Here is a 14,009-nt window from a genome sequence, read left to right as displayed (position 1 = left end):
TTTATATTGAGGAACAGACCCTCAAAGCAATAAAGCAAGACCAGGGGGGAAAAAAAGATTGGATTCAACTTTTCGGGGGATTAAGTGTCCGCGAAACGAGAAAATCGTGCGGCAAAAGGGAACATTCCTCTTGTTCTGATCAGCTACAAGGCAAGGCTCGAACATCAGTTCCCAGTTCTGGTTCAGATTCAAAGAGCTCTGCCCTAATGACTGACGCAAGAATGCCTGCGGTGGACGGGGATAATTCCCCTCCGGATTTGAGTTTCAAATCGCTGTTGACAGATCCCTTGACCATATCCATCCCCCGAGCGCACGGACCCACCGCTGTGCCTCTAACGAGCGCCTCATCGCGGAACGCTGTTCCCTCCGACACCGCGCCGACACACGCTCGTCCCGTTAGACCGTCCCCGCTCCGGGACAACAAACAGAACTGCCGGCCGGACCGATCCACTCCAGGCCCAAGTCCAGCACTTCTTGGTCTCGTTCCCCTCCCACTCCCGGAGGACTCTCTGACACACCGAGGCTGCCTGTCGTTCAGCCTTTCCCCTCTTCCCGGAGCGTTCCTGAGCCTCACGCCAAGCCTACCGGCGCTTATGAAACGGCACTCAGCCGCGGATCGTTATGTGGCGGTTTTGTTTTTTTAGCCGCTGCGGTCCAGCCGACTCCCCTTGCCAGGCTCAACACAAAACACAAGGCCGAGGCACAAAGAGAGACGTTGTGTTTGTCATCGCTGTGCCACAGGCGGTGCAACACGCACGTTATACCGGTTAGGGAGGAGAGGGGACGGACCAATCGCGGGCCTCGTTGTCTAGCTTCCTGACGGTTACGTTTTGTGTTGGAGCAGACGCCTGGATCCGTTGGCTGAGTTCAAGACATTGATGCCTCGAGGTTATTCAGATATGTCATGAAAGGAGCATGTAGGGGTCAGAGGTCGTCTTCGTCAAGGAAGTATTCAGGTCAGACTGTCGACACTGGCGGTTGAACCCACGACCTTTCAGCTGAGAGTTGAAGTCCCTGACCCACCCCCCCCCCCCCCCCTCCATAGAGTTCACAGAGGTCACATACCTTCCTCAGCTTAAAAAGGTGCCCCTATTTTACCCCCAGGTGTGATGGGGATGACCCCATACAAGACGTTTAAAAAAACACTACTATATACCTTGTCATGGCTGGATCTACAGCACAGCCTTTGGTTAGGTGTAATTCATTTTTGATCTTCTCTCGACGACAGATGAGGTTATTCATCCGAACGCTAGGCCGACCGTGTCCAGTAATCACAACTACGTCTGACCTCAGCGTAGCGGTGGTATTCGATCAGGCTGCGCAACCACTCTTAGATCCTGTTCGCTCCGTGCTCCAACTGGACTGCAGGGCCTTCTGAGACGCGTCTAGAAGCTTGGCCGATGTCTCTCTCGGGGTCCAAGCAGAAAAACCGTTATTCATACTGAACCAATGAACGCCACAGCGGTCCTCCGGGGGCTTTGCGGAGAGCACGCCAAGACTTAAAACGTCTAAATGCAATTACATCGGAGAAAGTGTTTTACAAGGAATTCCCCAAAGGTGCGTTCATCCTTATATTGTAAGAACTGTCTGAAACTTGGCTCCGGAAAAACTGTCGTCGATATATTATCAAGGGTTCAGCATGAGGGGAGCGCAATTGTTGTGTTGATATGGGGGAGGGGGGGGTTAGTGTGAGAGGAGTAGAGCTAGGTTATTGTGTTGATGGAAGGGGCTTAATTTGAGGGGAATGGATGTGGGGGTTAGGGGTAGGGCTGTGCATCAATCGAATTTTAACCGTGATTTGGAGTTTTGAGTCAAACAAGCTCCAAACTAATATATCGAATAGAAACGATTTTTTGTTTATATTTTACAGTTGGATACATATTCAAACATTATTTTCGATTTGAAAATGTTCTCTGTATTTCTTTTGTGTAACATTTAGTGTCATTTTTCAGGGGCAAATTTCAAAGGTCTCAGTTACAAAGTGTTTTTTTGGGACAGAAATGCTGAATAAATGCATCATGTTTTCCGACTCAAGATAATCGTGATTTCAATAACGACCAAAATAATCTTGATTATGTTATTTTTCAGTAAACGAGCAACGCTCGTTAGGGGTGTGGGGCCACATTTTTGTGTTGATGGGGGGGGGGGGGGGGGTTGAGTGTGAGGGGAGCGGAGCTACGTTATTGTGTTGATGAAGGGGGGCTAGCAGCAGGTAATGCCCCGCTGGGCAGCCTGATGGCTCCCAGATAGCTGACCTGACCGCTATGGGAGTTTCCTGTCCAGTCATGCAAGCAGTTCACACAATGGAAACACAACACAGCGAGTTGATTAGAAAGTAAGAAACTCTCACTCCCTCCCCCCTCTCTCTCTACCTCTCATCCTCTCTCTCTCTCGCTTCCTCCCTTCACTTTCTCACCATTACACTTGTTCCACAGCCTTGTTAAAATCACCTCATTCATCCAGCAACAATTCATCAACCATACATCCATCTCTCTCTCTCTCTCTCTCTCTCTCTCTCTCTCTCTCTCTCTCTCTCTCTCTCTCTCTCTCTCTCTCTCTCTCTCTCTCTCTCTCTCTCTCTCTCTCGTCGCCCCCCATCGATTTAAACCTTTATCCACACATTGATCCATCTAACCATCCACCCATGCTGTTCTCCATTTGATTGCTGCGTGGTTGTTCATCCACCCCATGCATCCATCTATTCTTTCATCTATTCATCCAGGGTGTTTGGGAGGCCCAGGCGGGGTACCCAACTGTGGTCTCAAAGTGACTTGTGATTGTGAATGATGAAGAGTTTGTTTGAGAAGAGTTGGTTGTTGTTTAGTCTGGGATGGCCTAGACTTGCTGGATGGCCTAGACTTGCTATCAGCCTTGCTAAGAGACTTGCTATCAGAGGGTCGCCCTCCTTCTCCCTCATAACTCTTCCTCCCTCGTCTTCATCTCCCCCTCTTCTTTCTGCTGCCTTCGTAGCTCTCTACATCGCTCTTGTTTCCTCACACTCTCTCTCCCCCCTCTCTCGCTGTCTCCCCCTCTCTCTGTTCCCGTCTCTGTCACTGCGGTACCAGACAGTGTCTTACTTTGTCTTCAACACGGGCAAGAGGAGAGAGGTTGCAAGTAAATAATTCAACTCCAGTCGTCGTCCTCCTCTACTTTGTGTGTTTTATAGCTTAATCTTCCTCCTCCTCGTCCTCTCGCTGTTTACCTCGTCCTTCCCTTATCTGGCCTTTCTCTCTCTGTTCGGGTGCTCTGCGTATCAGTATGTTTCAGGTCGCAGAAAATAAAACGTAAAAAAGTGCAGTTCTCACTGATAAGCGGCTCCAACTCCTCTCTCTTTTAACTCTTTGCTTGGATCTCACTCCCTCTCTCAAAAACAAATTTCTAATTCAAAACAGCTTTGTTTGCATGGAAACTAACATCGCCAAAGCAGTTTCAAATTGCAACAAAGGAAAATGAGAAGATAGTACAAATGTCGGAACGTACATACAAAGATAAACGTAAACATCTCTCTCTCTCTCCATCTCTCTCTCTCTCTCTCTCTCTCTCTCTCTCTCTCTCTCTCTCTCTCTCTCTCTCTCTCTCTCTCTCTCTCTCTCTCTCTCTCTCTCTCTCGTCTTTAATCTTGTTCACCCAATATGGTTTCCATCGTGAAGACACCAGCGCCTGTGAGCTAGGCCATGGGTGGGGTGTGTTTACAGTGATTTCACTTTTGTTTCTCTTACAGAGAAAACGACCAACCACGGAAAACCTGTTGAACCCTGACTGTGCATGTTAACCCTGAACAGTGACAATTTAATTAGATGTGCGAGTTGATAGGGACTCAGGGAGGCTCCATGTAGCCCAACGGCGCCAGTGCAAACACGCTTAGCGCCGTGGCTAAGGCGCCTGAGGTGACGTAGGTTCTATTCCCTGATTCTGTGGTTCTATGCTACATGCTGTGTCCTCTCTCGTCCTCAGACACGACCTGTCTCTCTTCACTCGCCTGTCCGTCTCTGATGCCCATCAAATATATGACATATAGATAAAAACATAACACATGTCACAAATATGTCTACCTAATCTTAACCTCAAATAAAAACGAATAAGTCTGTTCATGGTGGAGATTAACGCAGAGTTTTATGGGGTTATGGCTGCGTGTTGAGACAATGATTTTGGTTTGGTATGGTAAGATATTGAAAAGGAGTCGGGTTGTTTTGGTCAGTTGCTGGGAGTGTGTGACGTGTGAGGAACACACACACAAACTACGCGTGATTCCTTGACTTTCAAACACTTGAGGGCGCACATAAACACGCACACACACTTTATATAAATAAATACTGATACAAACACCACCATTTAGACACATATGAATCACTATTTAACAGCTGAAGTACTGGCTAATACTCTCGGTAATTGTAAATATTACGTTTAAAAGCTTTCTACCAGTGTAAACATGCTCATTCTGGCGCTCGTGTGTTTGTGTGTCTATGTGTTTGTGTTTGGGTGTGCGTGTGTGTCTGTGCGTTTGGGTGTGCGTAGCATATTCACTGTTTGCTGTAACAGTTTCACGTGAAACGTTTATGTCACGTTTCACGTGCACTAGATTTTAAAATCCTTTTTGAAGACTTAACTCTGTTGTCTTCAAAACAAATTTAGAGTAACTAGGGCAACCAAACTCTTAGCCTGACTCATCAACCGCAGGTAAATTGAACCCCATGTTACCATGCCATGTCATACGCATTTGAATAGCATAATATTCATACCGCATAATTGACTTACACATGACACACTTCCCATGATATAAGCGTGTGAAATATGTGAGAAAGTTTAGATTACGCCACCCACTCAGCCCTTTTCGAAGAGGGGATTCCCCCCTTTCCCTCAGCTCCTCTATCTTTCCTATGATTTTTTTCCTTTTTCCTACTCTCTTTTTTAACAATAGGAAACTATGACACACGCACTGCATGATTCATGGTTCAATGTTTGGTCGATAGGGAGGGATCATCTGTATTTGCTGAATTCTCCTTTCTGGTCTCTTCTGGCAACTCCCTTTTCTTCCTTTCTTCCTCTTTTAACTCCTCTTTTTGTCCTCGCTCCTCTTGAAAGGTCGTAAACGCCCAAGAACTCGGACGGCGTCGTGTGTAAATCGGTTGACGACATCCAAACAAGGCATAAATAACAACCGGAATCCGAGGACAGCGAGAAAGCCCCAAGCGCTTTCCGACAAAAAGATGTCGTCTTTTTTTACGAAGTTGAGGCCATCTGGGCGCGCGTGACATATTGCGATGTGAAGTCAGTCCGCGGTCGCTGTAATTTATCAGCCCGGGGCCATCCCCTTTCTCCCTTATATCCATAAACGTTGGCACCTTCGTAGCTGGACAGGGAGAGGGCCTTATATTAAACCCAAACTGAACCCAGCTGGCCTACTAGCTAAACTGTTCCCTTTAGTGCACTCTAGCCCACCTGGCTAACCAAAACAGACAGGTTCATCTTGTGTAAACGCAGTCGAAAGCTAGCTTTACCCGAAGGCTAGCTTAACCTGAAAGCTGGCATCCAATGGCTACAGTTAACAAACAAGCACATTTTTCGGTTTCGAGGAGCCTGAAAACCGAACAGGTCTTAGGCTCTGAGACTTTGAGACAAGTTGAGGAAAAATAAACCCAGCTGGATCAGCTATCACTTGGGTTGGCTAAGTGCCGGGTTCAATGTGTTAGAAAGGGCTTACATATCAAAAGGAGTTTGATGGAGTTTCCCGACTTCACAAGGCGTACACAAACACCACCTTAAGACCCTTAAGAAGTCACACAATCAAAAACCTCCCACAATTTTTTCGTTTGCAGTTGAAATTGTATGCTTATTATGCCTGGAATGGCTGAGCCCATGCCCTGTGTGGGCTCGTGATCCCAAGTGTTTTATTTATATTATTCATATTTCAAAAGGATGAAAAAGTGAAAAAATTTCACACATGTTTGACCCATGATCCAGGGTCTACCGCGGTCCTCTCATGTTTAGCCTCTACACGCTTGATGGCACCCGCTTCTAGAGTCACCGGCCTCGTACTTCACATGCGACCGTCACGCAACCCATGGCATGGTTTGGGTTAGGATGGCCACTCTCGGCTGTATAATAGAAAAGCAATCCCTATTACCCAAGGCCAGACGCAAGTCAACTCCACATTATGTGTAGCCTGAGGCTCTTTATCACAGCTAGAGTTTCAAAGGACTTCACTGGCCCCGAGAGAGACACCTCCTCCCCTCAAAACCCCCAAACCCTCAAACCCCAAGAGGAGTGGAAGAGACCTTAAGAAGAAACCCCAGAAGTGGGATCCCTTCCTTCAGGGACGTCTAGGACTAGAATCGCCGTCGATATAGGGAGGAAGGTACGAAACGAAAAAAGTGAGTTTTACAGAGAGTACTACGCATGCCCCTCAGTAAAAAATAAATAAATAAAAGTATTGCATCTTTTAAGTGGTTCTGGAGCGTTCCCCGCGTGCCGATCAGACCCACATGTAGCCAAGCACCCAGATGGTCTTGCGCGATGGGGTGATGCTGAGGGGGAGATATGCACGGAATGCGCCGCTCCGGACATAAATAAGCAGGTCAGAAATGAGAAGGATAATAAACACGCGCTGTCGGAGAGAGGGAGAGGGGTAATGTATAACAAATGAAACACGTAGAGAGGCCTCCATAGGCGAGAGCACCGTAAACCCTGGGCAGGCTTGTTTGGAACCTAAAGGTCAATCAGCAGACAGGCTTTATGTTACCCTAAAGATGGCAGCCATCTTCATGGGGTACCCAGCGACCCAAACCTGATTAGTATCGGATTCAGGAGAGCGTAATGCACGCGTTAGGGGGCAGGTTAAAAAATACAAATGTATACATGTGCTGACACTCAGCGGGATTGAGCCGAGCATGCTGGGAAAAACGTGCATGCGCTTCTTGTTGCAAGGACGCGTGTACGCGTGTACGTTGCCAAGTAGAGCACAGAGACGCTGTGACGCTTGTAGACCGCGGGCGAGAGACACAGAGACAGGGAGAGAGAGAGAGTAAGGAAGTGAGCATGGACGCGTGCATGTGAAATATACAAGCTGACTCCTCTTGTTTGTTTCTCTCTCTCTGTCAGGGGGTGATACTGTACATACAAACACTGAATACTATACACTATTTATCCACTGAGCACACGCTTTAATCCAGACTTAAGGAGCAGGTAGGGGTGAGGGGAATCCTGCTCTAAGAACACTACAGATGGAGTGTGGACATTGGGGATCAAACCCGGAACCTTATAGGTTCTTATAGGGTCCATAAAGTGGATATCCACAATATACACGCCTTTCAACGCTGTACATAGAGACGGTTGGTACAAGGTGTGGGAGAGAGGGGGGAGGAGGAGGGAGAACAGGGGGGGTAAGTTGGGGTGAGGGAGGTGAAGAGAGAGGCGGGGGGGGGGGGGGGGGGGGAGAGCGGGAGGGGGAGGGCGGAGATCAGGGTGGTTAGATGGGGGGGAGGGAGGTGAAGGGAGAGGCAGGACCGGGGGGGGAAGGGATGGTGAGACAGGAAGAGAGGAAGAAGGGATTAATGTAAGGAAGGAGAGAGAGAGAGAGAGAGAGAGAGAACGAGAGAGGGGGGGAGAGGGGGAGAGGGGGAGCGCTAGACGCCAGACTATTTCATTGTGTCCATTGTGTTTGTGTATCAGGTGGAAAGTGTGTGTGTGTGTGTGTGTGTGTGTGTGTGTGTGTGTTGTCTGTGAGTGGCATACATGCAGGGCCACCTCTATGTTTTTCTAACTTCAGCCGAGCCGAGGGGCGAGCCGACTAAAATAGTCTAGTTTCCAGGGCGTCCAGAAGTGAAACAAAGGATGCACCGCACTCCTGCCCACCGGCTCCTGGGTGACTGGTTGAGGCCGGGTGGTGGGGTCAGGATCAGGGTCGTCGAGGTCCAGGCCGGGTACTGGAGGGTAGTCCCGCTGCCCTGTTCCTGACTAATATCTCGTCAAAGCGTACTTCGCTCTGGATAGGAAGTGTCTGAGGAATGACTTCATGTCAGAAAGCGAGCCAATACGCCCCTCAGCACAGACGCTGGATAGATTGGGCTCCAGTGTGGATGACCTTAGGATCCCTGCGTTCCTCCCACCCACCCCCCGGTGCAAGGTCCCCTCCAGAGCTGTTGAGCAAGACGTCGGGGGCCTCCGCGGCGCTGACTCACTGGGCTCCGCCGGACCTCCAGAACCGAACGGCCCGGAGTGAGCCCCCCCCCCCCCCCCCCCCCCCGCCACAGGGCCGGTGTGGCCGCCGCACGTCGTTCCAATCAATCTGGATCCAATCAAACCCGGGGTGTACTGTGTGGGGGGGGGGGGGGGGGGGGGGGGGTGGGGGGGGAAGCGGGGGTCCCTGAAGGACGGGACCTCATCGCTGACTCAAAGGTTGAGGGTTCGCTCCAGGACCACATCACATGCTAGACAGGCCGGGAAGGACGTCAACGCTGTGCGTTGGTCAGAGGACATCAGATTACTGAATCATCAAACTCTTGAGCGCGCTCGGAGAACAGGCCTCCTGGGAGGGAAGGGAGGGGTCGTGTTGTTCCCGGGTAGAGGACTCTCCCATGTGCTCCGTGCCGAAGGTTGCAGAGGGCGATGGGGGATTTGTAGAGAGATGGTTCTAGAATCGGATCGATTGTGACGGAAAACTTGACCCACCGGTGTGAGGGTGTGAGTCGAGGTAATTTCAAGTAATTAAAAAAAATCGACATCACGAGTTCGGAGTGTCCGCCCAGATGCATGATGGGACAGATCCAACCGTTGGTACGGTCCAGCAGGAAGCTGGTGGGGGGGGGAGTTGATCTATCCATCATACATCTGGGTGGGTGGCCAACACTCCCAGTGGGGATGTCACAAGAAGGACACCTCTGGAAGGTTAAAAGAGCGGGGAAACTCTTGGTCCGTCTGTCCGTCAGCAAGCCGGCGGCATCGTTTCACCTCTCTGTGATCGCCCAATCGAAACCTCAGGCCCTGAGCAGCACTGTGGATGTTCTGAGTGAAGCGAGTCCAGCAACACCACTGGGGCCCTGGGGAGAGCCAGACGCCGGCCGGGGAGAGAGAGAACAGAGAAACACAACGCCAGGGAAGAGCGGCATGGGGAGAGCAGACAACAGGGTCCATCTGCTGGTCCTCTGGTCGGAGGGCGTGAGGTGAGGGCGGGGGCAGATGAACATGGGCTTAGAACCCATGGGCACACAGTGGGTCGGCACAGGCCTGCGTGTGTGTGTGTGTGTGTGTGTGTGTGTGTGTGTGTGTGTGTGTGTGTGTGCGTGTGCGTGCGTGCGTGCGTGCGTGCGTGCGTGTCAGTGTGTCCATGCACAATCAATGAAGGGATAAAGTGTAAAAGACAGTAAAGACATTAAAATCATATACGTCGGCAATTAGTATACATGGCTGATGTCATTATTTTAGCACAAACAATGTGCATTTAATGTCAATGTCAAACTGAATACATATATTTGATACAAACATACACATGTATTAAATATTGATTCATGAATCTCACACTGTTGGTTCCATAGAGATAAATGAAGCAGAGGGAGCCCTCCCACTCATTGCATTGACTCAGACTGGCTGCTGCTCAGCCCAACGGGGTGCATTGCTCTCCCTCCATTTCCTACGACTGTATGGTTGGCTGGCCGGTGTTCGTTGTGTGTGACGAGGGTGTGATTACTACTGTTGAACACACCGCTAAGTGATAATGCGTCCAGTTAACCTTGACCTCTGGGTAGGGTGGTGGGGGGGGGGGGGGGGCTCAAGGAATGAGAGAGAGAGGGAGAGAGGGAGAGGGCGAGAGAGAGAGAGAGAGAGATGTATGTTTGTGTTGGCCCAGTATGTAGGGTCACCTTTTCAATACTTCTGTGGTACGTGCCTATGTTTATGAATGTGTGCGTGTGTTTGTGTTCACGTGCAAAGGTACACAATGGTTAACCACATTCCAGCGCCGGGTCAAGTGGGTTCCAGATAGTTGTGTTTGTTGATAAATCTGTTTGTTTTGGTTTTGAACGCCTAGGTGCGCCAGGTGGGCGGAGCTACAGGAAGGAGCACGGGCAAAGTCCGGGTAAAGTCTGAGCGTTTTAATGGAAGATCGCATGGCTTCAAGTTAGTTTTCACTTATGGCGCGCACACAAACACACACACACACTCACACACACACACACACACAAACATGAACACAGACATAGACACACAAACACACACAAACACATGAACACACACACACAGGGACACACACACACACACACACACACACACAAACACACGTACACACACAGATACAGTCAATCCAATAAAGATTATCTAACAGTAAATAAATAAATGTTTACTTCTCAGAGGCACAAGGCAAGCGTTCCAACAGATTTCCCGGACTTCGTTGTAAACCCTTGCAGACCTTCCTTGTAAGGACTCTCAAAGCTGTGACTCAAAGCACAGAGTACAATCAAACAAATCTCAGTGTCTAAGCGGTGGATTAGCCTTTTGGTAAAACTCTGGATGAGACAGTAGGATGTTTCCTCAGCTTGTTGCTTCACCCTTTTGTCTGGAAGAACTTAAGCATGGCCTTTTTTGTTAACACCGTCTAGGAGTGTGCGTTTGTGTCTGGAGTTTGATCCCTCCACACTCATTGTGTCCGACAGCAACGGCAGGACGAGCACGGCGGTTCTAAGTGTTGCCAATCTTGTTTTACATAAACCAGTTTCACGCCTCTATCTAATGCTGAACTTTAAATTCAGGTTAAATATGAACAGTTATGTGGTCTCGACCTTTTCTTGAACTGGTCTGTAGGCTAGCTTTAAACTAGGCTACAGCTGGTCCTGATCGGAACACATCTGGTGCGTAAATGGTCTACAATGCCTTGTACCCAACATCCTGTTCCCGCATCCTAAGTAGCACCCAGAATGCTACTCGTTTTTTTAACTAGTCCTGTGCATGGTTAACTCTTCAGAGCCGAAGAAACCATGTTTGGTCAATTCTAATGCTGTCAGATTGCTGGCACACTTACTCCAACTGGGTGTTACTGTGATGCGCCAAACAATGCTAACATCCTTCGAGACATTTGGCACTCGGAATCCCCTGCGCTCAGAGAAGCACCCCGATCATCAACAATGAGAAGTTATAAACAGCATTGAAAGAAATCGGCGCCATTCGTCTCGATCCACCGACGCACCTCCGAAGCATCCTCTTTAAACCGCCACACATCTCCAGCGCCGCTGCCAGACCACCGGGCTTCTCATCTAACCGACCAATGAGGATTCGTGATTTGACCCCTCAACGGACAAATTCGAGGCAAGCGGTTTACAAGCAATAAAGAGACGGCGTCCCACGGTATCAGCTATACACATAAGACCTGTAGGCGATGAAAACAACAGCTTTGACAGGCTGACCGGGCCTACATTTGAAGTTTCAAGACAAGGTGCAAGAATGATCCAAGGAGGGGAGACGGCACAGAGCCGTGGCCATAGGCAGTTGCACCTTTACTTTGAAAAGGTTCCTGTTTCGTTACGGGGGTAGTCTTCAGAAGAGAAACTCACGGTGGAGCCTTCATAAGTTGCCCTTACTGACCTCAACCCAACTGATGATCCATCGACAGGCCAGTTTGTGAGACCGTAGCGTCGACCATCGATTCCCCCCAGTCGGGTTCGGTCCTGCCTTACCTTGGAGATGTATGCCTTGATGCCCTCGGCCAGCTTGATGCAGGGCTCTCCGAAGAGCTGGGCCAGCTGCTCCGGGATGTCCTCGTTCTTGTCCAGGGCGTTGAGCAGACTCAGGCACTTGAGCTCCTCTGTCACCCCCTCGCTACGGACCTGGAGGGACAGCGAGGAGGAAGACCATCAGGGGAAGTGTGGAGACATGGGTCTATGAGATTATGAGGACCACTGGTACAACCCTGTTGTAACCAGTGAACCAGAATCAGTACATGATTACATTGATAATTTTTTGGATTACCGTATAATCAAATTTTATTTAATATTGAATATACTTTTATCCAAGGTGACTCTTTGGTGTCATTAAGGAGCATGAAGGAGTTAGGGGGTGAGGCAGGTTGAACTGCAAGCATGAGGTTTAAAACCCCAAACCTTTCAGCCACTTAGATACGAGATGGAGGATTCGGCCTTGAACTCAGGTTAGGACTCTAGTGTAGATCCACTAGATCTTCTAGTGATGATCCAAAATTGAACCGCAAATGGAGGTCAGATTCAAGATGGCCGACTCTGACGCGTTTTCTCCCTCTAAACCACTGTTTTGAGGCTGATCGACAACGACATAATTTCTTAGAACGTACAGCAAGGTGTACATTACCTTAAAGAAACACTATTTGCCATTTCAGCAAAACTGTTTTCTAAACCACACCTTAAACAAAGACAAGCTCACTTTACCGAAAAACTCTGAGTTTAAAACAAACACACTGACAGACTTGAAGCGCCGTGTCAGGTAGAGAGAGCAGGCTGCTAGAATTCAATCAATCCAAACTTTATTTATTCAGGGGAAACCGACACTGAGAAGTGACACTCATTCACCAGTGTGCCCTGACTTCAACAAAAGTGAGACAGTGAAATCACGGAGTAAGCAAGACTTAGTGTCCATCGAAAGCATATTAATATCAAAGTAAAAGAGCCACGCCAGTCTGATGTGGTTCAAACGAAACGAGAGCCCCATAAAAACCCTAAAAAGCATGTCAGACGAACGCTGGAGCTTTGAAACCATCAGCCACACGAGGCCAGTGAGCCAGACCAGTTCATGGCTGTGGTCAGATGAAGTTTCTTGCTGTTGAACAGCGTTCAATCCATCGGCTTTGGCCGATGGATTGAACCATTGGCTAACAATCAATGTTGGTTGGGGCGGTGGGAAAGCACCTTCAGATTTTCTGTATATAATCAGTATCCAACGTTCAGAACAGCTGTGAGTGATATCATAAGTAGAGGGACCGCTGAGTGGGGCTGCACTCTGGGGTAGGTGCGAGGGGAGCCTGACACGGAGCTCAAGCACTTGGACCGGCAGAACCAAGACGGAGAACATTCAGACTCTCGCTAAACGGTTCAGGCATGTCTTCGCCCTAGGCAGAACACACACACTCCCACAGTCTAACACACACACACACACACACACACACACACACACCTGCATGCACACACACACACACACACACACACACACACACACACACACACACACACACACACACACACACACACACACACACACACACACACACACACACACCTGCATGCATCACACGTGCACACACAGACGCAGACACACACACACACCTGCATGCATCACACGTGCACACACAGACGCAGACACACACACATGCACGCACACCAAACCAAGCACACCCACAGACACAAACGTACCCCACATACGGCGTAATTCTATACATGCTGCATGTAAAACACACACAGACACAGTTTAGTTCTTTCAGTGTAGAGAGTAGACATATTTTATGACCATCAGTGCTGTCAATGGGTCCACCGAGGGGAAAAGTGTGTGTGTGTGTGTGTCTTCGTGTGTTTGTGTGTGTGTGTGTGGGCTTTAGGTGTGTGAGCCAGCAGCCGTTATGGTCTGAATGACAGAATGAGAGAGAGAGAGAGAGAGAGAGAGAGAGAGAGAGAGAGAGAGAGAGAGAGAGAGAGAGAGAGAGTGAGAGTGAGAGTGAGAGTGAGAGTGAGAGTGAGAGTGAGAGTGAGAGTGAGTGAGAGAGAGAGTGAGAGAGAGGCGGCACTTGGGCACTCCTCCACCTTTCAGTTTTTTCGGGGGTCTTTTTCTCCTGTTTATTTCTGTCTCTCTTCCTATCTTTGGGTCCATTCTTTTTCCTTTTCTGTTTCTCTTTCATTCTTTCCAGTGCAATCCAATGTAATTTGTTTAGTCTGCCGTGTGTATTTAAGTAGTCTCTTAATCTTTGCTCCGCTCTACCGCTCCCTCTCTCTCTCTTTATCGCTCTCTTTCCTCCCGCCTCGCTCCCTCGCTCCTTCTCTCTTTTCACGAGTTGCAACGATGTGCAA

General features: G+C 49.1%; 1 protein-coding gene across 1 annotated transcript in view; it reads right to left on the bottom strand.

The window, feature by feature from the left end:
* Positions 1-8,988: 8,988 nt before the first annotated feature.
* The window catches only part of tnfsf10l (TNF superfamily member 10, like), a 30,015-nt gene continuing 24,994 nt past the window's right edge, over positions 8,989-14,009 (bottom strand). Inside the window, exon 2 of the mRNA XM_060077349.1 lies at positions 8,989-11,810. Within this exon, the coding sequence (XP_059933332.1) occupies positions 11,481-11,810 (330 nt within the window). The 3' untranslated portion in view covers positions 8,989-11,480. The remainder of the gene's footprint in view (positions 11,811-14,009) is intronic.

Source organism: Gadus macrocephalus, chromosome 17, assembly GCF_031168955.1.
Source record: "Gadus macrocephalus chromosome 17, ASM3116895v1".
Lineage (NCBI taxonomy): Eukaryota > Metazoa > Chordata > Actinopteri > Gadiformes > Gadidae > Gadus > Gadus macrocephalus.
This window is presented reverse-complemented; position numbering and strand designations above follow the sequence as displayed.